General features: G+C 47.2%; 1 protein-coding gene across 1 annotated transcript in view; it reads left to right on the forward strand.

Annotated features, from left to right (window-relative positions):
- LOC104413724 (CUB and sushi domain-containing protein 2-like) overlaps positions 1–19,605 on the forward strand; it is a 188,317-nt gene extending 168,712 nt beyond the window's left edge. Inside the window, exons 16-26 of the mRNA XM_010024797.1 lie at positions 1,164–1,302; positions 2,001–2,188; positions 2,566–2,754; positions 2,963–3,079; positions 8,126–8,341; positions 10,890–11,078; positions 14,757–14,926; positions 16,356–16,512; positions 16,899–17,090; positions 18,376–18,502; positions 19,557–19,605. Of these exons, the coding sequence (XP_010023099.1) occupies positions 1,164–1,302; positions 2,001–2,188; positions 2,566–2,754; positions 2,963–3,079; positions 8,126–8,341; positions 10,890–11,078; positions 14,757–14,926; positions 16,356–16,512; positions 16,899–17,090; positions 18,376–18,502; positions 19,557–19,605 (1,733 nt within the window). The remainder of the gene's footprint in view (positions 1–1,163; positions 1,303–2,000; positions 2,189–2,565; positions 2,755–2,962; positions 3,080–8,125; positions 8,342–10,889; positions 11,079–14,756; positions 14,927–16,355; positions 16,513–16,898; positions 17,091–18,375; positions 18,503–19,556) is intronic.
- The last annotated feature ends 319 nt before the right edge of the window (positions 19,606–19,924 follow it).

A 19,924-nucleotide genomic window follows, 5' to 3' on the forward strand; every position in this document is an offset into this window, starting at 1 on the left:
TGCACAATCAGCCCCATTGTCTTTCAGATTGAAAGAAGAAGGTATCAGTTGTGTTCAATAGCTTCTACGTAGAAGCTGAACTTTTTTATAATCTTGTGCAATTTTTCCTTCGCAATCAGCAGACACTAAGATGTCTGCGGGTTTGGGTCAGGGTTTCCATTGCTCACACAAGCCTTGAAGTTCATGGATTTGTAAGTGTAGAAGGGAAAAATACATTAAATAATACACTTCTAAGGAACTTTTATCCTGGGAAGCTTTGATAACCTTGTGCCATTAACTTATGCTTTTCCTCTGTCATCACAGTGATTTCTTTGGCTCACCCTTCACTGTACGTCCGGTTAAGTGCACATTTTAATTAGCCTTTTAAGCAAGGAGGAAGTTTCTGGAGCCACACGAGACACGTGTGAGCAGCACCAGGGAACTGGACATAGCGAAACACCAGGGTGATGAATCCTGCAAAGTGCTGAGCAGGGGGAGCACGAACAGAAGCAGACACATTTTTCCATCCCATTTGATTTCTTTAGAGGACAATATGTTGCAGTTATTTAGGGCGATAGGATTTTGTACCTCTGGTCCATCAGATCCAGTGTGCTCTTTCCAGAAGAAATGATAATGTGCCTTCAGCTTCTGCTGATGGCACAAGGGACCACAGTGTGGAATAAATGCCACAGTCTTGTGATGTCCCTCGTGGTAGAAAAGACATGACTCAATTACCACAAATATGAAGGATTTTCTGGCACCTGCAGCTGCTGAAATGCAAACTGACCTTGCAGTTTTCTCTGGTTTTATATCTAATAATTATTGTTATACCCTGTCTCCTTAGAGCTACTGCACAAGGTCAGGCTGCTGACTCCCACAGATGCAGCAGCAGGCTGCTATATCTTCAGTTTAAGCTGAAAAGGCAATTTCCTACCAGCTAGTGTTGTTATTTCATAGACTCATAGGATGATTTGGGTTGGAAGGGACCTTAAAGCTCATCCAGTTCCAACCCCCTGCCTCGGGCAGTGACACCTTCCATTAGACCAGGTTGATCATCTGGATCTGATTATTTTTAACATACGAGAAGCAATAATGCATGACAGCTACTGCATGGCAGGACAGACTGCCTGGAGGGGAGAGCTGCATCTGATCGTGCCTGAATTCTGTCATGTCCTTGTCCTCAGCACCCTGCGGGGGCCACTTGACATCACCCAGCGGAACCATCCTCTCCCCGGGCTGGCCTGGCTTCTACAAGGACTCGTTGAGCTGCGCATGGGTCATAGAGGCCCAGCCGGGCTACCCCATCAAGATCACGTTTGACAGGTGCTCACCTTGGGCTTCTCAAAGGGTTCCTGTGTGGTTGCTTTCCCTGGCTCCAGCAGTGCCGAGCTGTAGCCACGCAGAGGAGAAGGGAACGAACCGCTCAGCCTTGTGTTCGGCAGCGACGTTCTCTCCTTCTCTTTTCTTTTTGTAATTAACTCCTGACAAGATGTTAAAATTCACCTCAATTCCAGAAGAAAAGGTAGGAAATGGTGATTTTTTTCCCCCTTCTTGTTTTGACTAACTCCCGCTCATTGGCAGTGCTATTTCAGACACACGTAGGACCTGGTTTTGGAGGCTGAGCTCCCACGTGTTCAGCATGCAGCAGCAGTGAGGATCCCGAGCGCTGAGTCTCTTGACTTGCCCTGGATCTCATGTTTGAGGAGGGCTGAGCTTGCTTGAACCTGGGTCTGTATGCCTGGGAGGTGATTGTGCATTTAGCATAAGACATTTGTGGCTGCAAAGGCTGTTTGGTGTCAGCACAAGAAGCCAGCATAGGATCAGAAACTGAAATGGGGAGGAGGGGAATGGCGTGTTCTCAGTAAGATGCTGCTGCAGCTGAAGGTCAGGCCATAGAAACAGAACCATGTATTGCCCCATGGCATGTGCTGCCTTCCAGTCATTAGAGCACGTTCAGGACTGCAGTGAAGGAAAATTAGTGATGCTGGTTTTTCACAGACCTGTTCTTGTGTCCCTTTCAGGTTTAAGACAGAGGTGAATTACGACACCCTGGAAGTACGAGATGGCCGGTCCTATTCTTCCCCGTTGATAGGTGTCTATGATGGGACTCAGGTGCCCCAGTTCCTCATCAGCACCAGCAACTACCTCTACCTCCTCTTCACCACTGACAAAAGCCACTCTGACATAGGCTTTCAGATCCGATATGAAAGTGAGTGGAAGTTATTCATGTAATTACATGTTCACCAGCAGCACAGTGCTCTCAGAGCCCGCTGGACTTGCTTTTCCCTCTTGCCAGGCAGTTAACACCGCTCCAGTGACTGGACAGTGTGAAGCTGCTGCAAGGGAAGGAGCAGTTTCTGCTTTCTTAGTTGCTTAGAATTTTTGTATTTATTTTAGCATCCATGCAGTATTACTGATTTTGGGAGGCAGATTTGATTTCCTCTGTCCGCTTCATCCTCTTCCTTTTGGGGTAATCAGTAAGACTTTGAGCTCATCGGGGGAGTTGAACTTCCCCCAGTGTAATCACAGCACTTGCAGCTCTGCAGCCACTGGGCGCTCTGACACGAGTGGGTTTGTTTGCCACAGCTGTGAAGCTCCAGTCGGACCATTGCTTGGATCCCGGGATCCCGGTCAACGGCCAGCGCCACGGCAATGATTTCTACGTGGGAGCGCTGGTGACGTTCAGCTGCGATCCCGGCTACACCCTGAGTGACAGCGAAGCGCTGGAGTGTGAACCCAACTTCCAGTGGAGCCGGCCGCTGCCCAGCTGTGAGGGTGAGCAGGGGGGGTAACGTCTGCGGGAGGTGTTACTGCATTTGCAGGAGCTAAGCAGCAGCTGTATGGCTCACAGTGGCGTGTGACCTGTGGGCTGGGTTTGATTTGGATGGGGTGGCCTTTGTTTTGCCATTCAGAAGAACTGAGATTTTTCCAGCTGACGATGGAGTTTGAATTAATTCTTTCTTTATTTCATTTTTTAATGCAGCTCTATGTGGAGGTTACATTCGTGGTTCCAGTGGTACCATCCTGTCCCCAGGCTTCCCTGATTTTTATCCTAATAACTTGAACTGCACGTGGACAATAGAAACATCCCATGGAAAAGGTGAGAAACCTTTAGCTTGGAGTGGTTTTAGGGATGGCCTGAAGGATGGTGGTCAGTGGGAGACAAGTGCTCCCTGTGTAAAACAGGAGTTTGTCTCTAAGTAATGGTGGGTACCATCATGGAACACGTGCTCTCTGTCTCCAGCTCTGTCCTCATTCTGCAGCTCTTATTTCCCCACTAGTGAGGAGCATTACCAGCACAGAGGCAAAGTGCTGATCTATTTAGTCCAGTCTCCTGTGCAGCGCAGGCCAGTCTTTCATCTTGCAGGAAAATGTCAAGAAAATGATCATTGAGGATTAGAGAGCAAGTTTTATGTACAAGGGCAGGGGGTAATTTCTCCTCATCCAGCCAGTATCTGCTTCGGCTAAGCACAAAGGGTATAAACCCTTTATGGAGCTTTATGGCTCTTACGCCACTGTCTCGTTGTACCGGATACCAGCACGACGGGAGCTATCATGAGCCAATTTTGCAAATACCATTTGTATTACAGCAAATAAACTTGTCAATGAACAGCACAGTGCATTAAGGGAACTATCACATGCTGTGAAAAGTGTTCTGTTGAGTAGCAGCAATCCACCACTCCTCATTAATCCACTCTGCCTCGGATTCAGCTCTCTGATGAGGCACTGCATTATCCTGTAGCTAAGCTAAGCATAACACAGAAAACTGACACTCTTTTGTATGAGAAAGTGCAAGTCTAATGGCCTGTGTGCTTTTCTGACAAGAGCAGCAGGAAGTCTCCTGACCAAGCTAAGCAAGGCTTGACAGAACACGGAGCGTTTTCAGGTAGCGGGGATACGTGTGCGTAAGTCATGGGGCTTTTTGTCCCCTGTTCTGTAAAAGATCCTGCTGTGGCCAATTCAGTAGTACAGGAAACACCCATTCCTTGGTGTGATGCAGTTCTGGATGAGTCAGAGAATTCATGTCTGGATCTCGCCATCTTTAACTGGACCATGTTTGTCACACTGGGAGAAGCTGGATGTTGAGCTCTCTGAAAAGCTGGTCCTAGCTTTAGCGGACTGAAGCCTGGCAGCTTTTTCTGGGAATTCTGGCCTTAGCTGCAGGTAATGAATATTGGAAGATCAAACCATGAGGTGCTCTGTAAATCCAGCTAGTTGAAAATGTACAGGTGTCTCTGACAAGAGTTTCAACTGCTCTTACCTGTAAGGCTGTGCTGAAAGGGGAGGATAAGATTCTGAGAAGACACTGACTGTTTGGAATAGAAGAATCTCTGTAATGAAAGGAGCGTGTTCATACTGTGTTTGGTTTGATATTTTCATCCCTCTCCTTACCCACTGCTGGTATCCTTCCTTCAAGGTTGTTCTCACTGGAAATGAACTGCAGCCCAGGGTGGGATCCCTTCTGCAGGGCAGTGCTGCACCCCCTGGCAGGCTCACCCTTGTGCCTGTGGAGCTTTCTGGGCTAGGAAAGCTTCACCCAGGCGGCTGCTTGGATGCAGGAAATCTCCCAATCCAGTTGGAGGTTAGGGCGAGAGGAGAGGTGAAGCAGAGGATGCTGTGCAGTTACAGTAAGCTGGCATACAGCCGACTTAGTGTCAGGAAAACCCCATGGCTCAGGCAAGTTGCTTATTTCCCAGTACAGTGAAAGGAGATGAAAAAGGAAGATGCCCTTTTCCCCTCTTTTTGGTGGGAGATGTTGAAACGTGTTTAGCTGCTGGGCTGTGTTGGAGCGTGCGTACACATCCACACGTGCACATCCTTTCCTTGCAACGATATCCTCCCTTCCATAATGAGCCCCTTTCCCAGCTGTCACTGTGTTAACTGCTGTGTAATGCATTGCAACAAGCTTCTCCCAGCTCTGGTCTGCATTCCGCAACGTTCCTTCTCATTCCTCAGTAAAGAGCAGTAGAACAGTGTGATCCTGAGCCAGAGCCACTGAAATGGAATTAGTTCAGTCCTTGGAGAAAAGAACAGGCTTCAAAAAAAGGTGGAGCTGAAGCCCCTTCCCAGTTACCTGCAACATCAGTGCAGAGTCTTCTCTCTGTGCTTTGCCTTTCAGGTCGCTGTTCTTGGAGACCACGGGGTGCATCAGTGATCACTGGGGACATTTGGTGTTATATTTGCTTAAGTGTTTGCCATTGTACCTGATTTTAATTGTTCTTGTTTCCCACAGCCACTTTGCTCTTGTCACGCTGCTCGGGCTTGCAGCACTGCTGCTGCCCCAGGCCTGGGAAGGCTTTCAGTTCCCAAAAACCAGGACAGAGCTCAGAGCTTGTGCTTCCCGGGCTACTGAAGTATTCCCTGAGCAGGGATGATCTGCATCATAAAACCTGGACTCAAGTTTTCACTCGCAGATCTTTACGGACATCTCGCACATGGGCAGCACACGAGTCCCCTAATTTAAGCAAGTTGTTGTTATAATAGTTATTTTTATATGACTGCAGACACTGATTTACTTTATGGACTCAAGAGCTGTACAATTCCAGTTTTAAAGCAGCTTAATTTTAAAGGTATTTAAACATTTAAAGAGAGACTATTAGTTTTAATCTGAGGACTTCAAAGTGATTTCTTTTCCCTATAATTTGTTTTGCTGTTTTCTTTTACAGAAAATGGTGGGGGGGAGAAACCAAAACCAAGCCTGCATTTGCAGAGACATTTTGCGCCACAGTAATTGCAGACCAAAGGTTTAATCAGAGTCACAAATCCTTTAAAATGAGTTTATAATTAGCCCTTATGGCTACAGTTACACAGTCTTTAACAGGCTCTGCTGCTGGAGAGGCCTCGGGTGACTGGAGTTGGTCTAAAAGACCTGGAGTCAGGGGCTGTCCTCCTAGTCCTGGGAACTGAATTACACTTGGGTTACTCTGTTGGTGTGTTGATTTGGATGGAGTGATTCCTGTTCCTTAGGTTGGGTTTTGTAAAACCAAGGGTACAAATTTACTGTCAGTTGATAAGCAGGGAAAACTGAAAACATTTTGTATTCACTGCATCTCACCCAAGTTTTCAGGCCAAAACAGGTCATACTATTTTTGGTTGACTGTACTGCTGGTAAGAATGACAAACATTTGGAAACCATTCCACGTTTCCTGCCTTTATGGAGTTTTGTGGGGAACAGTGGAACTAAAACGTCTTTGCCATGCTCCGTATAATATTTACCTGGATACAATGAAGGAATTGGCAGTCAAGACCCCTTTCAGTCATCACTACGTAGTGGGCCACACACATACTTCTGCCTGGGACACTGGAGTTGAGCTGCTGTGCAGGGATAAAGATGGAGAGAAAAGAAGGCTGTTGAGATGCCCTGTGTGCTCTTCCCAATCCAGCGATTTCTGTGGGAAAGGCTTTGTATTGGTTACCAGCCCCTCTGACCTTCATTTCTTGGAAGGAAACTGCTTGCATGTGACCAGTAAACCTTCAAAAAGAAATTGGCTAGGCATAGGGATAAATGGAATATTCAGAGTTCTAGTTTGACGCTGACAGAAACCTGTTGGGATGGATGTTAAATCTCATGCTCTGGAGCTTTAATCAGGCTCTAGATTGGTCACATGCTGATCTCCAGAAATTCATGGGGAGCAAGGAGGAGATTATTCCTCTGATCCTTATGTACAGGTTTCCTGTGCTCGCTTGGGAAGCAGCTGATGCTGTTCTTTGGCAGGGATGGGATGCAGAGCAACACAGCCCTTGGGTCTCACCAGCCTGGCAGGCTCCATGGTGTTAATCACTGGCGTAACTGCAATAACTCGGTCATGCCACTGGGCACTCCTGGTCCGTGCCAGGAGGAAGGGCTCTGGCTGTGACTGCTGGAGACCAGTCGCAGCTCCTGGGCTTGCACAGGGGAGCCTGTCTCTGCAGACAGCATTGATGGCTTTAGTGGTGGTGAGAGGAGAGCGAAGCCCTCTCTGCCTGAGCATGGGCTCAGAGCCTGCCCCGCGGGTGCTCAGTGTGCTGAGATCCTCGGGTGAAAGAAGCCCTATAAATGCAAAGAGGCTTTTTTATTGCTAAGCGTTGCTTTAGCTTGTTAACGTTGTGTGACGATGATGTGACAGGGGCTTCGACACAAGATCCTGCCTTGCTCTGCTCTCTGAAAGCTGGCGCTGCCAGTTCTTGTTTTCCAAAGATGGAATTTATTTTCCAGAGAATAAGTGTTTCTAATTGCATTTGAATTCCAGCATGAAAACCCACCTAGCTGGAGGCTTCTGCACAAGCCTGAAGTACTTCCTATTTTGTGTCTGTAGGTGTGAAGGATGCCTTAAGTAATCCATTACTCCTTTCTTGTTCATTTACAAATGCAGCAAGGTCACAGTCTTCTCAGCAGAATGTTTCAAACAGCTGGAATTGAATTTGGAAGAAGAAACAAAATAGTTACCCCGTGTTGGTCTCTTCTTTCTGTAGCTGGATGTGTTGGGGTGTCTATTTTTGCCAGTATAATGGGTATAGAGGTGTGGGATTGACTTTGCTTATGAGCTGTGTATAGCTGAGGAAACGCAGGTCTGTTCATGCATAATCACTCATGTTGTCCGCTGACCTCCAGCGTCCAGCATCCAGCCCATCATAGCCCATCCAGTCCCTGCAGTCATGCTGCTGACATACTTCATCTTCTGGAAAAGCCTCTCTGACCTTGATGCTTGGCTCAAGTCCTATTTTTCTAAGTATGAATTCCATCTGGAACGTACTTGGTTTTGCTGTTTTCAAGTCCTCATAACTGCAGCTTTTGCTGCTCTTGCTCTCTAGCTAAAGGTCAACACTTTTAAAATGAAATACTTCTCTTAGCTACCAGCTCGGTCCTTTCTGCTGCTGCTCTGTCCCTTGAGCGAGCCTGCGTTGTCTCTGTTCCTGTGTTACAAAGGCACAGGAATCGAAGATCTCAATGGCCTTTCTCTGTGCTGGGCCTTGTACCATACCCTCGTTTTCCTTTCTTCATCTGTTTCCTTTCTAACATAAATGTGTCTGTGATTTTCGGTGTGCTTTTCCTTCTTGGTTGGGCTGCTGTTACTGGGAAACAGGGAATTGAACTGGGGTCTTCTCGGGGAGAGGCTGGGACAAAGGGGTGCCACACAAACACCTCTCTCTTTCTCCTCCCTTGCAGGTGTGTTCTTCACTTTCCATACCTTTCACTTGGAGAATGGCCATGACTACCTCCTGATCACTGAAAACACCAGCTTTGCTCAGCCCCTGAAGCAGCTGACGGGTTCTCGGCTCCCAGCCCCACTTAGTGCAGGGCTCTTTGGAAACTTCTCTGCTCAGATTCGCTTCATCTCAGACTTCTCCATGTCCTATGAAGGTTTCAACATCACCTTCTCCGGTAAGGACAGGGGTGGGCAAAGATGTCATTGTTTCCTTTCCCACTTTTCTGCAAATCTTGTGAATAATTCTCTGTTGATGCAGTTACGTGGGATTTGGGTCACTGACAGTCACTCTTCTTGTTACCCCAGGAAATTATTCTAGCATGAAACCACAGTGTGTCCCAAGAAACAGTCTTCTTGTGGTCCCCATATCACCAAATGCAGCAGTTTTGCCTTAAGCCCCAGTAGATGACTGGATTGAACCCCTGGAATTAAGTCCCACTACAGATGTGTTTGTTGCTTTCTCCCTCCTCACCTGATCATCTTTTCTGCTCTGTTTATGGTCTGAGTTTCAGCTCACGTTTTTTTGGGGTGTGCTGTCCCTCTTCCCTCCAGATGCCTGCCTTCTCTGTTTATCAGAGGAAAAGCATTGCAGTAAGTACAGCATTTCTAACATGGGAAGCTGGGACAGATGGGATCTTTTGGAAGGCAATGCTGAGCAATCTGGACTTCTTGGATAAGCAGCAAGGCAGTGCTGGTCCCTCCCATTGTCCGTCTGGTCTCTCTTTTTTCCTTTGGTTCATTGCTCCACTTGGAGCTCATCCACTGACCCAGCCTCTGTCTCTGGCTTCAGCCTGCCCTAGATGCCACACGTGCCTCCTGCAGCCTGGGCCAGGTTTCCATGAGCCCACTGGCATTGCTGGGGAACTGGGAGCAGCATTTTCTCTTGCTGGGCTCTAACTGACCTGCTGTAATGGCAGATGAGGGCAGACCTCTTGGTGCACAGGGCAGGGCCTGGGGGGAGGCAGGATTCTGCTGACTTCGCAACCTTCCTCACGCTGCTGTGCTGGTGAAGATCTGGCCTCTGCCCTGAGAACCTCCAGGGAGCCAGTTCAGCCCCGTGCTTACTAAACCGAGCCACTTCTGATGCTGCCTTTGACCGTGATTACACAAAATGCTGGTTTCTTCACATGAACTTCTGTGTTTTCAGAAGTGGTCAATGAAAAGCAGCGTGTATGTGGTGCTTTTGGAGAGAGGCTCAAAGAAAGGCTTGTTTCCCTGTGCAGAACAGACCATCTCACCAGTAAATAATTGCTACACGTGGGTAATCTCTGCTTCAAGTGCACAAGGTGTCCTTTAACTCAGAGTCCTACAAATGAGCGCTGTGCACGCACTGCAGAAATCTGCTGAGCTCCAGTGCCCTGACGAGCTGTTCTGTAAAGCACTCACTTAGTGGGCAGAGGCTTTTTGCACTGGGGCTGTTCTTCCCTGGGTTTCAGCATCCCTTTTAATCTGGAGGGCACCAGCTGCAAATTCAGTGTGCTGGTGTGGAAGAGAAATGACCAGTTCTGCTGTGGAGCTCGGTGCTGGGATGCTCAGTGCCTTTACCAGACAGAGCTCTTGCCATAGATGCAGATCAAACCTGCTGCACTGAGAACTGGCTTCCAGGGCTTTAGTTCTGGCCTCTCAAGTTAGGGATTCGCATGGAAACTAGTATATATTTTCCATACTCCATGGAAACTAGTCAGAAAGTTTCCAATTCACTTTCATTTTGATGTGTGGAAAAGGCTTTTTGCCTTAAAAAAAAAATGCCTCTAACTGTAACAATTGTTTTCAATGTATTTGGAGACTTCTTTCCTATCTTGGAAAGTGAAAATGGGAATCAGTTGTGGTTTTAGCTTTTGTCAGATATATCTGTGCATTCTTTTACTTCTGCAGGTCTGTTCGCTCTCAAAAAATAACCCTCCAAAGAGGTTTCCATCAAACGTTTAGAGGTTGAAGGCATGGATTTGACTATTAGCCAGAATGCTGCTGACCTTTCTTTTAGCAGCAGCTTACATGTTCTCTTGCATTCCCCAAGCAAGATGCTGCGTTCATTCATTTCCAGGGTTAGTGACGTAGAGGCAGCAGAAATCCCGTCTGGATCAATTCGTCTTTGCTTGACTAAACCAGAGGGAGAACAACAAATTTCCATCGTGTTTTGTAACCACTGATGTCACGTTCTTGTTTGTCTGACAACAGTGACAGAAAATGAACCCTGCTGTATTTTGAGCTGGTTTAAGTCAAGATTGGTGGGAGGGGGAGAGGGGCGGCCATCAGGGGTGAGGGGAGAGCAGAGGTGGCCACGAGGGGCAGGAGTGGCAGCTGTACAGTGTGGACCACTGTGGGGGCAGATGAGGGGTGGCTGTGAGTGGAGATCGTGAGGGGCAGCCATGAGGAGAGATCATTTTGCCCGTAGTGACATGGGTCAGTGGTGGGCTTGGCACTCTTGGGGTAACAGTTGGACTTGATGATCTTGATGGGCTTTTCCAACATAGTTGATTCTGTGATTATCCTGGTGATGCCCTGGGGGTTGCATATTGAGAGTGAAACCCAAGTTGGTCTTCATGGCTCAAACAGGATTTACGTCCTCATGGACACTTCCTTTGCAGAGCTTCACTGCAGCTAGATCAAAACTTAGAGCTTCCCCCTCACCCTCACGTTCAGGAGCTGGGGTACCATCACCAGGGAGAGCAGAGTATGAGGTGTCACCTTGCCATTCCGTAAATGTCCCTGTGTCCCCTGTAGAATATGATTTGGAGCCCTGTGATGAGCCGGAGGTCCCAGCCTACAGCATCAGGAAGGGCCTGCAGTTCGGAGTGGGAGATGTCCTCACCTTCTCCTGCTTCCCCGGGTACCGGCTGGAGGGCGCATCCCGCATCACCTGCCTCGGGGGGAGACGGCGTGTGTGGAGTTCGCCTCTGCCAAGGTGTGTTGGTAGGTGGTCACGTGCTTTCATTTTGCTGTGCTGCTGGTTTCGGTGGGCAGGGATGGGTGGTGTCCCCCAGGAGGGCATCTGACAGCTCGCAGGGTGGTTGGCGCAGAGGTGGGGGACAGGCAGCTGGAGTGGGATTTCAGCCCTGCAAGTGTGTGTGGGGACGGCAGGGACGGGCGGACGGGCTGGGGTTCCCTCTTGGGCTGGAGCCCACCAAGCACGTAGCAGGTTGGGTCACTGCTCAGCAGGCACCTGATGTCTCTGCAGCCCCAGTGATTGCATGAGTGGATGAATTGTGAGCCATGGGAGAGACATCAGCCCTTTTGGGATAGTTTCTGATAAATAGCATGGTTTTAAGGCCATGCCTCCTTTTGAATCAAGACTACAAAAGCTGCTTCTGTGTGGTCAATCTTAAGCAATGCAAATTCCACGTTAGTGTGGATATGTCTGGGAACCCTCCTCTGGCTTCTGCCTTTGCCTTATCCTCCAGAGGTTTCTTGCACTGCACACTTTTTACTTCATCTCTTCCCAACTATTGTGGGTCCTTTTTGCAAACCCTCCAGCCATTATTACACTAATACATAAATGTAGGGACAGAGGGGAGGAAGTCTTCATCTGCAACACTGAGCTGGTTTCTGGCTGTCATCTGTGCTGCAGATGGGGACAGACAGGCTTGCCTGGCAGGGTCTGCAGAGCTCCTCCCTGCCCACCCCACGATACCCACCAAGCATGATGGTTAGTGTGAAAGAACAGAGGGGGCAATGTGCTACAGCAAGCAAGCAGAAAGGGAAAGATTTAACATACTTTTTTCTTGTACAGTTTAGTAAGTAGGAAACTGCCCAATGCTCTGCTGCTGCCAGAGCCATGAGGGATTCACTCACATCAGGCAGACCAGATCTCTTACCTGTTTACACTCTGGCAAAGCCTGCTAGGAAGGTTTTCCTGATCTGTGGTAGTGACCTTTGAGGGCCATTGCAAATAGAGCATTCCAGCAAGAGCTGCTCTGCTTTCTCAGGCTGGATTCATTTCCCAGCACTGCTTAAAGCTTAGGTCACAGGGCTGCATCATGCTGCTGCGACAAGCAGCCTCTTCAGGGCATGAATGATAATCAGGTTGCAGAGAAAGCTAATCAGGGGAATAGACATCAGAAAGAATCCTAACAAAGCTTTAAACTAGATCCTCAGACATCATCACTAAGTGGACACAGTGGCTTCATCTCCCAGTCCCCTACTGCAGCTGGTTTGAGTTAGTATGTTGGGTTTATAGTAATGGGTAAAATGGATCAAATTCAGTGTCTGTCGGTTTGCACAGAGCTCTGGTGGCAGCTTTGTCCACGATGTCCCTGCCGCACACCTACATCTGTGTACACACCTGGATATACTGGGTGTTGGGGAAGTACCCCTTAAGATCGCAGGAGCTTTGTTTCTGCTGGACAGACCAGACACTTTGTATTCAATTTCTGTTCTAGAAATGAGTCTGGAAAGAAATAAGGGTAGTTTGGTGCTTCCTTACTTAACCCTCACTTAATCCTTACTTAACTTACTGCGTTACTGGAAGAGCAGCAGAGGTGGCAGAGTCCATGCAGAAGGCTGCACCATGGTTTGCCTCTGCTCCAGCAGCTTGGTATGTTGGGAGGGGCTTGTGGAGACGAGGCAGAGGCTGCTGCTCGGAAAAGCTGTTTCCAGGGAGGTTGGAGCGATTCTCCCCAGCTGTGCACACAAACCACCGGCACTCGAAGGAACCGGGAGCCAGTGGTTACAGCTGGAAATCTTTCCGGATAAACAGGCCGAGAAAACAATGGCTTGTGGTTTGCTCCTGTGGGAGCTAATCAGGGAGTAGCCAAAAATCCTGAGCACATGGTGGTTGCAAGGCAGGTTTACACATGTTGGGGGATCGTGGATACACAGTGAACTGGCTGCGGTCAGGCACTGGGACCGGGCAGCACTGCTGGCAGCAGCAGAACGTCCTTTGGATGCTGTGTTGCAGGCAAGCCCTCCAGCTGTGTGGAAGCACTGCAGACTTTCACTTCCTCCCCGGGATAACGGGAGGCAGGAGTTCATCCTCACACTGTGCCATGAGCTCCAGTGGAGCTCAGCGCTGGCGCTGGCAGCAGCAGTGCTGCTGCTTGAATGTCTGCTCACTGCTTCATGTAGTGAGGATGTGCCCGTAGCAGTCCTCTTACACTCACTGTGGCATGGTCCTATGAGAGAGAGATTGTGGTCTTAAAAGCTTGCCATTAAAACACGTAAAATGCAAAGATGAGGGATGGTTGTTGCTATTTTCTGGAAGCATTAAACTGTGATCTGCTGACATCCAAACCAGGTTGAACCTCCAAAGCTGCCATTCCCTTCCTTCTCTAAAGAGGCTTATTCTGCCAAGTTTGGAGTCTCACAAATCTTGTAACTTCAAATTTGGCTCAAAATCAAATGCTGTTCACACTACATAGAGTAGAAAAGGAAGCAGATCTGGTGAAGGAGAAGTCTTCCTAGAAGAATATGATGGAACAGGGGCAGACAGCAGATCGTGGTGAATAACAACAGGGAAGGGACTCTTTCCTTCCTTCCTTTTTTCCTTCTTTCTAGAGTCATGGCATTTTGTAATCTGTCATAGGATGTAAACTCATCTCAGGGAAGGGGGAAGGAATTGCAGTAACATTAACTACCCCTGTCCTTCCAGTCCCCTGCATGAGAGGTATGGAGGGGTTCTGACCTCAGCATCTCCTCCCTTGTCCCCAGCCCCTTGTCATATGAACAAGGAAGGTCAGTTTTGTCTGTGCCACAGAAAAACCTGAGCCCGCTGTGGTTCTTTTGAGTGACATTTGGGGAGGAAACAAAGATACATAAATCGGAGCTCATTTCCCACACTGAGAGGCCAGAGAGCCCTGTCTGTTTCTGAGGGAAAGGCTGTAATTGTTAGCTGCAAAGCTGGCAAGAAGAAAACACAGGGAGCAAGGGGCAAGAGGTCCTTTAAAATACCTTCAAATGATGACCTGGCGAGCTGGGGGCAGCATTAGCAACAAATGAGACCCAGATTTGCCCTCTTAGCTTTCAGAAAATTATTTTGAGGAAGGTTTTGAAGTTCAGCCTTAGCTTTAACATTCCTAATAGTCTGGAGGTTGCACTAGGCATGTCTGTCCACACAGAGAGCTCTGGCTCTTGCAGCACGTTGGGACAGCAGTCAGTGGCGTGCTGTGTTGGCTGTTAAATACCATTGTTTTTCTAGGCTATTTATAGGTATAGGAGGAGCTTTGTATAAGTATGGAAAAGACATTAAGCATTTCAGTCTAATATTTTTTTACATTCTGGCTCATGAATTAGAAGGAACATGAACACAGGCTCTGCTTCGAGCAGGTGGTGGCTTTCCAGGGATTTTGGAAGGGTTTTGAGTTGGGTCCCAAGGTAGCATTTGAGCCCATCAACTTCCTATGACTCAGTTTCCCTGTCTGCATAAGGAGAGGGCATTAATCTCTCTCATAAGACCCCCGAAGTTTAACGATGATAGAAGTGCTGTTGAGCACTGTTTTGTTTACTGACTGCGCTTGGAAGCAGAGCCCATGGATGTGGTAGCAGATGGGTATAGGAAAGAGAGAGCATCTGTGGCTGATGGAGGCATCACCTGCATGTGTTGTATGGCTGGAGTACAATGGGATAATTAAAATGCGTGTTTTTGTCTTTATATAGCTGAATGTGGTTCGTCTGTAACTGGAACCCAAGGTGTTCTGCTGTCCCCCAACTATCCACTAAACTATAACAACAACCATGAGTGCATCTACTCCATCCAGACCCAGCCAGGAAAGGGGATCCAGCTGAAAGCCAGGACTTTTGAACTGGAGGCAGGAGATGTCCTCAAGGTAATTCTTGTGCCTCAGGCAGGGAAGCACGACATGCTGTGTCCTTCTGGCACGGCAGTTTGGAGCACAGCAGCGACGTGCCCATGGAGCAGACTGAACTTCAGGCAGGGCAGCTGGGCTAAAACTCTGTCTCTGTGCATCCCCTCTAAGGGTAGAGTGAGAGACAAGATATGATACAGCTCTGAAACGGTATTTTCCAGCCCAAGGACACTGAGCAGCGTGTCACTGCTGTGCATTAGTTTGTGCTTTAAAACATCCTGTGTCATTTTAGGGAATCAGCACCTCTGAACTTCACCAGCTCCCAGCAGTCTCTGGCACTGAAGCAATAGTGAATGTCCTGTGCACTTCAGCCTAGCTGCTTATTTGAGGCTTCAGTCTGCAGAGGGATGCGTACACAAATCCTCTGTCCATTAAAAATGCAGATGTCTTTGCTGTATCTCTGCACCTTCTGCTGTGAAGTCTTCCTGAGATCTAGAGATTTGTTGGAATGCCAGTTTAGTTTGTAGCTAAACTGCAGCTCTTGTCTGCGGAGTTGTACAGAGGAGCTGTTAACACACGAGGAGGTGTGAGGTGCTTAGCGGTATTTTTGTTTTTAAGAATCAACGCTGATTTGTCCCCAAAAAAGAGTTTATTTAGAGGCAGAATTCCAGACAAGCTCTTCAGCATTCCCACACTCAGATTAATCTGCATTTACAAGTTTCAGGGCTCTATATAGGAGGAGGCAAATCCAGGCTGAGTTTGTTAACCACAAAGAAATGAGGTTTGTAGCAGACACTAATATTACAAGACGTGTGCTGCTGTGCTAAGCCATCTTCCCAGAGAACGCCTCTGTCCTTATTTAAGTGCCATACTTCTGCACTGCAAGATGGGTGTAATCCACATATTTTCAGGTCACAAATGACTGGAAAGAGAGAGAGATTTCCAGCTAATGCAGAGAACATACTCGTTGTGGAGGAAATGGTGTTCTCTCAACAGGTTTGTCATCAACTTCTCATCTGCTCCTGAGGAAAGGAGCTATCAATCTCCCCTAGTGAGAAGTTGCTCTTTATCCTCATAGAGAATCATGCTATCTAAAAGAAACGGATAAGAAATGTGTTTTCTTAAATAATAGCGGGGTCAAGGCACATCTATGAGTCACTGTAGGGAGAAAATGTTTTTCCTGGTAGCTGTGCTTTGGGAAGACAGCTTGGTTCAGAAAACACAGCCCTGAGTGCAGTGTAAGCTCAGATGTAAAGAGAAGGATGTGGATCCTGCAGGGTGTGAATCCTGCGCCCGAGATGAGTGGCACCAGTCTCATGAAGCCAGACTCTTAGTTGGGGTAGTTTCACTGGCTTCAAAGGACTTGTCCCTGTTCACACTCAGGGGTGATTTGGTCCCTGAAGTAGCAAATAAAAAATGTTTTCCAGTCCGTGTTTCTTGCTCCTGCCAGGTCTACGATGGCAGCAATAGCTCTGCTCGCCTGCTGGGCTCCTTCAGCCGCTCCGAAATGCTCAGCACCAGCATCAACAGCACTTCCAGCAGCATGTGGCTCGAGTTCATCACCAACACTGAGAACACGAGTAAAGGCTTTGAGCTGCAGTTTTCCAGTAAGTCCTAAGACCCATATGCTTGTGAGGTGGGAATCTGAAGTGTAGTGCTGTATTTCTGGGTTGCACTTGCATGGCCAGAGGAGACGGTCCTTTCCAGAAAGATCTTGCAGTCTCCAGTGGAGTTGGAGTGGGAGAGATGGTAATGTCAGCAAGCCTGTTCTGTTGTGAATGAGGCGGTGGTGATGCAGAAACTTTGGATCCAAGCTGAGATACCAGATTTGTGGGATCTCGTTCAAATATTAATTAAAAAAATATTGATGTTCAATATGGTGTTTTTTCTCTTTAGCAAACGATTTTAAGAAGAAAATTATGATCTGATCTGTGTTAATATCTCCTGGCAGTTAGATATTGGACGAAAACAGATGCTGTTTCTCCCGCTCCAGGTTTTGAACTCATTAAATGTGAGGACCCTGGCATCCCACAGTTCGGTTACAAGGTACATGACGAGGGACATTTTGCTGGCAGCTCAGTATCCTTCAGCTGTGACCCTGGCTACACCCTGCGAGGCAGCAGGGTGCTGGTCTGCCTGACTGGGGAGCGGAGAGCTTGGGATCAACCCCTGCCAACCTGTGTAGGTGAGACAACTCCTGCTTTGAAAGCATCCTCTAACAAGTACTCCCTTGTGGGCATCATGCTGAACGCCTTTTCTTCCTCCTTTGCTAATACGTATGACATTAACTCTGATATTGGTTCCACCCCTCTGCATTAATAAAGACTGTGATAAGGGTGCTGTGTAAGGCACCTTCAGGTTGAGAGCAGTGAAAAGCTTCTACAAGCAGCCTGAACATGAAACACTGTGCTCCAAGCCCATGTTTGACAAGGTTTCCTGCTTCACTGCAAGGTGCTTTTCCAGTCCTTGTCCTCACTTGAATGTGTTAAACAGAGTGGCACTTGCTGATAATGGCACACATCAGCGTATGTCCAGGCTTTTGACAGTTCAAAGTCATGTTTATTTGAGAGCTACATGACATCTGATCCCAGATTCTGAGACATTTTAATTCCCTCTGTCTTTCCTTAGCTAAGTCCTGAGTCCCCTTTTACTTGTAGCTCTCCAGAAGAATATCTTCTTGCTTGGAAAATTCTCATACTAACTTTCTTCTATCTAAAAGAATTGCTGTTGGTTTGTTACTTGACAACTTCATATTTAGCCAGTGTATCCAGGACATGGCGAAGTTCTTACTGACTTAGTCCTCTGAGAGATCTCAACAACCAGGAGGCTGCTTCTATGGCTATGACTGATGTGCTCAGACATAGGCACCCCCATGAGTTAGAACCATTCTTTATGCAGTAACTCTCTGCTGAATTTTAGCCTTGATTATTGAGGTAGAAAGACAAATTTCTGTGATTTATGCACCATCTTAACTTTCACCCTATTTGCTATATGCATATTACATGTGAACAGTCATGTCTGAGCACGTGGACCCATACAGTATTTTAATGGATACATTATGAAGATGTATTCAGAATCCTCATTCAGCAGACACGCACGTATGTTGGCTCCTTCGTTTTGTCACACTGATGAATTGTTCAGCTGTTTTGCAGATACAAGCAGAAGAATTGAGCTCTTTCACCCCACACGTGTGAATCAGGGAAAGCAGGATGCTGGCAGGCTCTGCCTTTACTCACTACAAAGTCAAAAAGGTGGAGGGGAGCTTTGACAGCATGTCAGATGTTAGGAACGTGCACTGAAGTGCAGCTGAATTAAATTACTCTCTTCATCTTTGCTTTGTAGGCTTTAAGAATCTCTTTAAATGGCAAGAAATACTCCCTGTTGTATTTGTAGGATGAGATTTGCTTTGTTGCCAAGTAAGAACTGTAATATGTCATGAATCTTCTCACTAACCCATATGTTTCTTTCAGCTGAGTGTGGGGGAACTATCAAAGGAGAGTTGTCAGGTCGGATACTGTCTCCTGGCTACCCAACACCCTACGATCACAATCTGAATTGTATTTGGACAATAGAGGCAGAAGCTGGTTGCACAATAGGGTGAGTTGGGCCAGGTTATTGTAGCTTGGTTTTCTTTCCATGTACAGGTTATTTTTCTAGCAGCAGATCAATAATTATACAAGGCAAGTAGAGAGAATGCCCTGACACTTTCATAATCCCAAACAAAGGAACAAGTGCTGCTTTATCTTGCCAGGTTGGACAGAGGGGACATCACTTCTTTCTCTTCAGCTTTTTAGCCCTGTATGGACTGTGTCTTAACAGCTATTGTGCCATGGGTGGTGACACCAGGTGATGTGCTATTGCTGCCTGTAGTATTTCTGTATTAAAATAACATCCAAGAGCTTTTATGTGCAGGTACAATGTAAACCCCTTCCCTTAATGTGATGTGTTCAGAAACAAATCTTTCCCACCAGATTAACGCTGAATTTCCCAGCAGTGTTTACATGTGTCCAAGTGACATAATCCGAAAATGACAATGTATGTATAAAATTTCCTGGAAGATCACATTCCAGGAAGGGATAAAGGCGGTTTGGTTTGGTTCACCTCCAACACTGAACACTGAAAGGGAAAAGCTCTGTCACATTATAGTTGTGAGAGTGAACAGTCAGGTGTGAGGGTCCTCAGATGTGAGTGGACAGCTGGAAAACTGAGACCACAGCACTTACCCTTCATCTTCTAATTACATCTTTTTATTGGTTTAATAATACATAGAGCACATACAATGTAATTATCCTCCCAGAGGAAAGTCTCAGGTTGGTTTCTAAACATCTGGTCTGTACAGAGACCAAAGACTCTTTTCTCCTCCTCCTCCTCTGACTTCTTTTATTGTCCTGTTGCCACTTTCCAGTTGGAAAATGGCAGTTTGAAATGTAATCTGTTTCTGAGTTCTGTGAATTTGGCACTTAGGTAAGCATGGTACTGAGAACATTTGGCTCCTACAGTTAGTGCAGTCACCAGCAGAATCCAGGCAGTTTCCTGCTCAGTGATACTTCATCTGTGATCCCTGCTGCTTAGCCACTGTTCCCACGCTGAAGTTTGCCCGAGCCCTGCCAAGCCGTTTCAGTACCGCTCTTTGTGTACCCATGTGTTCCAGTCCAGCTAAAGCCATCTTCAACAGAAAACTGAAGTATATTGGCAAGTAAAGTGTCTGCTAAGTGATGGGATTTGAGAGGGAGAAATGTAGATGATAAGGTCTGTTCAACAATAATCATCTTCTCCCACGATCTCCCCTCCTAATTTCTAGTGCTTGTTAGCTGCTGTGTCAGCCCCATTTCTGTGCTGACCTGAGACCTGTTGCTGTTCCAGTCCTACTCTCCTTCCACTGTCAGTGCCCTTTTATCCGACACAGCCTCCTTGCTGCATCAGCACTCATCATCTCTTCAGCAGAGGCTGTTAATCATGCTGAGCTCTAGGGTGCTTTTAGATGATGCGTTTATGCTGGAGATAGGTTTGGTCCAGTAT

The sequence above is a fragment of the Nestor notabilis genome, unplaced genomic scaffold (genome assembly GCF_000696875.1).
Source record: "Nestor notabilis isolate BGI_N333 unplaced genomic scaffold, ASM69687v1 scaffold5272, whole genome shotgun sequence".
Taxonomy (NCBI): domain Eukaryota; kingdom Metazoa; phylum Chordata; class Aves; order Psittaciformes; family Psittacidae; genus Nestor; species Nestor notabilis.